The sequence below is a fragment of the Sinocyclocheilus rhinocerous genome, unplaced genomic scaffold (genome assembly GCF_001515625.1).
Source record: "Sinocyclocheilus rhinocerous isolate Xijiao unplaced genomic scaffold, SAMN03320098_v1.1 scaffold579, whole genome shotgun sequence".
NCBI classification, from domain to species: domain Eukaryota; kingdom Metazoa; phylum Chordata; class Actinopteri; order Cypriniformes; family Cyprinidae; genus Sinocyclocheilus; species Sinocyclocheilus rhinocerous.
In genome coordinates, this window is record NW_015666542.1 from 1,117,029 (window position 1) to 1,124,379 (window position 7,351).

Here is a 7,351-nt window from a genome sequence, read left to right on the forward strand (position 1 = left end):
TATATATATATATATATAGATAGTACTCTTAATAAATGTGCCATTATTCTTCTATAGTCTTATATGAAATTGACCAACTTAAGTGATTTAGTCGCAAATTCAAAGCACTTTGACTTCTTACTTCATACACCCACAAAAAATTATAATTAGATTTCTTGATTTGTTATTTTTAGTGATTTTATAATTTCTAAAACTAAAAGCATAAATGACTACTGAGCCTATAAGTGCTCCTCTGCTGCCATCTACAAGTTATAATGGTGATTTGATGTTTTTTTTTTTTTTTACATTTTACACAAGTGTTTGTTCACCACAGTATATTTTGGTCATCCCATTAAAAACAACAATTCAAATTGGATCATTTTGGAGTTTTAAAGTGCTGGAAACAGTTGTGTGAAATGCTTGTAAGTCATTGAAAATAGCTTGAATTTCTCTCTCAAAAGGCTGTACAAACCCTGAAACGAATAATGTAACAACATTCAACTCCTCCTGCCACAACACCATGGTTACAGTTAGCGTTACCGCTTCTGGTTTTCTGCGTCAGCGCCGTTTGATCCGTTTATACCAGAATTCTGTGCAGAATTTGAATGCTTCGCAGTAGATCTCACAGCAACCTTTATTCATTCTGCGGCGAATTCAAACGCTTCTCACTGGATCGCACGGCTCAAACGAGTAGCGGGATTTTGTTATGCTTTCGTTTGATGTTTTTTAAAAATTTACTCACACCAGCAGAAAAAAAAGCTCGCAGGCTGGAGCCCTGTATTAAATTGTCAAATTAATAAAAACCTAATAAACAATTCATGTCCACACATCTTTAAATGCACTGAATCAACTGCTGTACCCCTTTGGTCTGCCGTTGTTCTGTGGTACTCTGATGGACACGGCCTTCTCAAACACACTCTGGAGGGCGTCTTCATTCGCAGTGAACGCTAGGTTGTTTACAACCAGTACTTTGTTTGCAACAGCTAAAAGGAGTAGAAAACAAGAGCGCGGTTAACATTCATCTACAACAGATCTTGTCCAGAGCCAAACCGGACCTAGACAGCACCGTTTACTCACCTCTGCCACCCTTCTGACTCTTTTCTCCTGTGAAGTCTATGATGATAGACCGGCCCTGAACATCTGACCCTTGCGCCTCCTCCATTGCCTTCTCGGCGATTGCCTCCGACTTGAACTCGAGGTAGGCGATTCTGTACCCCAAGAGGAGGACGTCAGTCAAGGATTCGCTTAAAAGATGCATTTTTATTAACGTGAAGAGCCGCGGCTTAGTCTTACCCTCTGCTAGAACCACTGTCGCCCATCGGTATCCTGATATCAACAGCCTGGTCAAAGATTTCCCTCAGTTCCTCCTGCGTTACGGAGTACGGCAGGTTCTTTACGAACAAAGTGCGTGAATCTCTCTCTGAGGAAAAGAAAAGCACTAAAACGTTGGCGTCTGCGAGTTCAATGTTTGATGTACCACATTAGCGATGGTTCGAGATCAGCACTTGACTATCTTAAGCCCACACGAGAGTTCAGGAAAGTGAAAAGGTGTCATCATTTCTGGTTGGATTTACGCTCAAAGCGGCAGCTGCGGGAATTTTACCTTTTTTGTTTTCCTGGGAGTTTTCTTTGCTTCTGGCTTTGTCGAGTTTCACCGGTTGGCCCATCAGCTTCTTGCCATTGAGCCCCAAAGCCTTCTGCTGCTCTTCCTCTGACGCGAAGTCAACGTAGCCAAATTTCCTTCAAAGCAAATTATGACGCCTGATTTAGAAGCTAACAACTCCTTTGCAATGACAATTTACTTGAATAGGATATCCAACAACAACAACAATTTTCTCCTTACTTGGTCCCGCCAATTCGGACGTCCTGAATTTCAAGGCCTTCCTTTGAGAAGAACTTTGCAATAGCGGACTTGATTTCATCAAAGTCTTTATTGTGGTTTAAGTTGCCCAAGTAGAGACTAAAACCTGAAAATTCGAAGCAAATTAATCCGCCATACCAAAACAAAGAAACAGACTTCTCCCCCTTACACCAGCATCAGAATTAATATAAAAGGTGACATCACATATTTCAGTATTAAGTCCCTTTTAATCATCATATGTAGTTTAACGCACAAGAACTGAAGTGTATAGAATTGCAGTCTCACCTTCACCATCAGTTTTAGCTTTCTTAGCCGGCGGCGTTCCCTTCTCTTTTTTGGTCTCAGCTTTCCTTTTTGCTTGAGTGACCGGGGTTTCTTAAGAGCGAAACCAAGACAAAGTGAATAAGAGAAACTATTTGGAAGTGACCAATGCTGTCAAGCTTCAAAAAAAACAACAACATGAAACTATCATAAATCAGGAACTCAGCACATTGTCCTGAGAAGAGTATAATGCTAGATCTCGTAAATGTATTAAATGTAGCATGAAATGTGGGAACTGATAGCCCTGTATGCAGCGCATCGACATGTAGCACCATTGCGCTGCGGGCGTCCCGAGTTCGAATCCCCCTGCCTCTCCCACTTCACTTCCTGTCACTCACTACACTGTCCTACCTAAATAAAAGATGAAAATGTCAAGGGAAAAAAAAAAAAAATTTGAACAATAAAAAAAGGAAACGATAACTTGCGGCAGATGAAAATTCAGTGCGTGCGCATAATATATATATATATATATATATATATATATATATACACACACATACACACACAAAAGAACTGACATTTTGGGACTTAAATATCCATTTCTAACAAATTCAGTGTATTTTATCAGTAACTGTGTATATCTAAACTACAATTGCCTTCACATCAAATGTACAGCTATTGTTATATTGCAATTTTTTTTCTCTCCTCTATTTCTCACTTTATAAAACATTTTCTTATCTCTGATAAAGCGTTTCTAAATCTGTATGCTTTTTTCACATTCTGGGTCTGTTTGGAGCTGAAGAATCAGTCGCCAACTTAATATTTTTAACAAACCAAATGCATCTGATCAGCAGAACATCAAAACAATCTAAACAGAACTTCACTATCATACCTTCATCATCATCATCATCATCATCGTCCTCGTCATCATCCTCCTCCTCATCATCCTCTTCAGATTCCTCCTTTGCTTTCACCATTCCTGCCTTTTTGGGCGCTGGAGTCGTGTCCATTTCCTCTTCTTCTGAATCAGGACAAAACATTTAAAAATGATGGCAAATGCAAACTTCAGTGCACGGAATCAAACACTTTCAGTATTAAATCCCTTATGCATCACATGTGCAGCTCTTAAATAAACAGCCATTCACACACACCATCATCATCTTCCTCGTCATCATCATCATCATCCTCAGACTCCTTCGCAGCAGGTGCTTTGGCTGCAGGAGCTGCTTTCTTTGTGGCTTTGGCAGGAGTCGTCTTCTTGGGTGGTGGAGGCAGCTCTTCCTCAGACTCGTCATCTACAAAGACAGGAAACGGAGTTGTTAGACATGTTAAAATCACTTATGAATGCACACCATCCTGAAGCACTTTCATACCATCGTCCTCGTCATCATCTTCATCAGACTCCTCAGCAGGCGCTGCTTTCTTGGCAGGTGCTGCCTTCTTTGGGGGAGGAGCTTCCTCTTCTATCGGGAAAAATTAAGACGTATTAATGATATATTGACCTTTAGATTAAGAACACAGAACTGAGAGAACCATGAAAACAATTCGCTTACCAGATTCTTCATCGTCGTCACTCTCCTGTTTGGCAGCAGCTTTTCCGTTTTTCACTGCCTTCGCCAGAGCCGCTTTCTTCTTTGCTACAGCTTTAGCTGGTGGCGCCTGCCGAATTGAGATTGAATCTCAGTCTAACACCTCCTTCATTAGCAACTAAATGTTTAAAACACGTTATTTACAGATCGATTCCTCACCTCTTCTTCCCCCTCATCCTCGCTCTCCTCCTCGCTGGATTCTTCTTCCACTTCTTTGGGAGGTGGAGGTGCCTTTTTCTTCAGAGGCGCTAGTTTTTTAGCTGCCTGCAAACGTCGAGAAAAGGTTGGTTTGCGGGGGCAGGTTTTTTTTTTAATGTTTTATTTAAGTTCCTGCAATTATGCTGATGTTTATCATATTTTCTAAAACACAAGTAACGTTTTCATCACCTCAAATGTGCTGCGACTTGCCAAATAAATTGGATTTTAGTGAATAGAACTAAAAATACAAATTTATTATTATATTTTAGTTTATTAATATATTACAAGTTCATTAAAATTATATTTATATTGTTTGCGAATGGGTTGTTCAGTTTATTATATTATTTCCGAGCGCAATAAAATGTGAAAAATGTAATTTTTTTCTAAATAACAGTTTGCGCAACTTATTTTTCAGAAAATATTATAAGTTAATATTTATATTGGATTGTTTTAATTTCAATGCATTTTATTTATACACTACTGCATTCTTTCCATTAAAAAGCAAACAAAATTAATAACCTAACATGCATCTCCAGGGCTTGTATGAGACATAGCAAATGTTTGGAGGTGTGGCCAAATAAAACACAATTTGATCGCTTTCATTTAAAATGCGTTAAAGAGCAATAACAAAATAACTATCCAAAATGTTTTTGTGGATAACTCAAAGCGCGACACGTATTTGCGTAAAATTATTGCGCTGCGGATTTGTCAACGCATTTTTTTTTTTTGCTAGAGTGGTTAAATTAATTCGTCAAGTAAATACAACCACCAATAAAATGTTTAAAACTAAGGAAAAAAAAAAAAGTTAAAGTTTGAGACTCAAAATGACTATTTAAAAGCCGCAGCACTGCGCGTGAACGAACCCACGTGGGGTTCGCGTTACACGTGTAAAACCCACATGCTTGCTATCCAACATGCTAGCATAAGAAACTAATGTGCCATCCTCACATATTATAATCGTGCAAGTCAAATAATATGCACTAACACGACGCGGTTTAATGCAGCGTGTTAAATGTCCGCTCATTCGCTTCAAAGAGCCAAAATGGAGGCGTTTAGCTTTAGCAAACATCGCTACACGGCACACATGGCGAAAACGCGATTTAGCGCGAAACCACGACGCTCTAAAAACTCAAAAACATCTCGCTAATCAAAAAGGTCGATTTTACAACACTACAAAACATGTCAAATACATACTAAAAAAAAGGCATACTTCACGCGTGTCAGCTGAGGCCTAATGAAGGAGAAGCGTGGTCAGCCCGTGTTAAACGAAAAACCAACAAAAACGGATATTACATAACATTAGCTGATTTTAGGCGCCGCTATTTAGCATTATAAGTCATTTTCACTCTTTGAGTTCACATTTGCAGAGCTATACCACACATTTGATCGAAATACATGTGTTGCACGTGTGGGCCTTCTTCTCACCAGTCGCGATAAAAACGAAACATTTCGCGCTTTGACCGTTTAAACTTAAACGCTGAATTGTTGTAATATGTGTGCAGGTATCTTACCTTGGCAAGCTTGACCATGACTGAAGGTTGTTTTTACAGTAAAGCTGATAACGGGAGAATGGCGCAGGTAGAAACCGTCCAGTCACACGTGCTTCTCCGTACAAGACAGAAAAGAGCGCTCGCGTACGCTTTTAGTACGTCCAGACAAGCCCCGCCCACTGAGACCGCCCTCCAATGACGTTCAGTTCCGACTCGTTTCCGCAAACGGTTCTTTTGAACAGATTCGATTCAGTGATTCTTTAATGTCTCGACACCATCACGTGGACCATTACATCCTGGCGTGGTGGATGGCAAATAAATAAAAAGTTTGACATTTATAATTAAACGAGGAAAAACGGCCCTCTCACTCTTGTCTATGTCTCGTTTTAAAGTAACCTACAAGTAAATCTCTGAAACAATAACTCTACAATCTACTGATGTTGTGAAAATAACATCAAATATGACCCATTATCTTATATAGATTGAGAATAGGACATGTAGCATTAAATAACAGTTTGCACATAATAGGGAAGCATGAAACAGGCAATTGTGATAAATGTGGACTACCAGAAACGGTTGAGCATGTTCTTTTAATATGTATAGCGTATGAAAGGGAAAGACATCAGATGTTCCAAGAACTGGAACTGATGGGAATTAATAGTATATCTCTAAAGACACTATTAGGTTATGGCGTTAAAGAGCAATAACAAAATAACTATCCAAAATGTTTTTGTGGATAACTCAAAGCGCGACACGTATTTGCGTAAAATTATTGCGCTGCGGATTTGTCAACGCATTTTTTTTTTTTGCTAGAGTGGTTAAATTAATTCGTCAAGTAAATACAACCACCAATAAAATGTTTAAAACTAAGGAAAAAAAATAAAAGTTAAAGTTTGAGACTCAAAACGACTATTTAAAAGCCGCAGCACTGCGCGTGAACGAACCCACGTGGGGTTCGCGTTACACGTGTAAAACCCACATGCTTGCTATCCAACATGCTAGCATAAGAAACTAATGTGCCATCCTCACATATTATAATCGTGCAAGTCAAATAATATGCACTAACACGACGCGGTTTAATGCAGCGTGTTAAATGTCCGCTCATTCGCTTCAAAGAGCCAAAATGGAGGCGTTTAGCTTTAGCAAACATCGCTACACGGCACACATGGCGAAAACGCGATTTAGCGCGAAACCACGACGCTCTAAAAACTCAAAAACATCTCGCTAATCAAAAAGGTCGATTTTACAACACTACAAAACATGTCAAATACATACTAAAAAAAAGGCATACTTCACGCGTGTCAGCTGAGGCCTAATGAAGGAGAAGCGTGGTCAGCCCGTGTTAAACGAAAAACCAACAAAAACGGATATTACATAACATTAGCTGATTTTAGGCGCCGCTATTTAGCATTATAAGTCATTTTCACTCTTTGAGTTCACATTTGCAGAGCTATACCACACATTTGATCGAAATACATGTGTTGCACGTGTGGGCCTTCTTCTCACCAGTCGCGATAAAAACGAAACATTTCGCGCTTTGACCGTTTAAACTTAAACGCTGAATTGTTGTAATATGTGTGCAGGTATCTTACCTTGGCAAGCTTGACCATGACTGAAGGTTGTTTTTACAGTAAAGCTGATAACGGGAGAATGGCGCAGGTAGAAACCGTCCAGTCACACGTGCTTCTCCGTACAAGACAGAAAAGAGCGCTCGCGTACGCTTTTAGTACGTCCAGACAAGCCCCGCCCACTGAGACCGCCCTCCAATGACGTTCAGTTCCGACTCGTTTCCGCAAACGGTTCTTTTGAACAGATTCGATTCAGTGATTCTTTAATGTCTCGACACCATCACGTGGACCATTACATCCTGGCGTGGTGGATGGCAAATAAATAAAAAGTTTGACATTTATAATTAAACGAGGAAAAACGGCCCTCTCACTCTTGTCTATGTCTCGTTTTAAAGTAACCTACAA

The 7,351-nt window shown here is 39.6% G+C and overlaps 1 protein-coding gene across 5 annotated transcripts in view; it reads right to left on the bottom strand.

Annotated features, from left to right (window-relative positions):
* The window catches only part of LOC107732664 (nucleolin-like), a 10,728-nt gene extending 3,638 nt beyond the window's left edge, over positions 1-7,090 (bottom strand). Inside the window, exons 1-12 of one of the 5 annotated variants that reach the window (XM_016544065.1) lie at positions 6,971-7,090; positions 3,850-3,954; positions 3,655-3,760; positions 3,475-3,564; positions 3,253-3,396; positions 2,994-3,122; positions 2,126-2,215; positions 1,823-1,946; positions 1,583-1,719; positions 1,273-1,399; positions 1,057-1,187; positions 839-962 (exon numbers count right to left, since the gene is read on the bottom strand). In XM_016544065.1, the coding sequence (XP_016399551.1) occupies positions 839-962; positions 1,057-1,187; positions 1,273-1,399; positions 1,583-1,719; positions 1,823-1,946; positions 2,126-2,215; positions 2,994-3,122; positions 3,253-3,396; positions 3,475-3,564; positions 3,655-3,760; positions 3,850-3,954; positions 6,971-6,988 (1,325 nt within the window). In that variant the 5' untranslated portion in view covers positions 6,989-7,090. Of the gene's footprint in view, positions 1-838; positions 963-1,056; positions 1,188-1,272; positions 1,400-1,582; positions 1,720-1,822; positions 1,947-2,125; positions 2,216-2,993; positions 3,123-3,252; positions 3,397-3,474; positions 3,565-3,654; positions 3,761-3,849; positions 3,955-5,399; positions 5,521-6,970 lie in introns of those variants that run through there. The other 4 variants (XM_016544068.1, XM_016544067.1, XM_016544066.1 and 1 more) reach the window with 4 other exon arrangements.
* Positions 7,091-7,351: the final 261 nt, after the last annotated feature.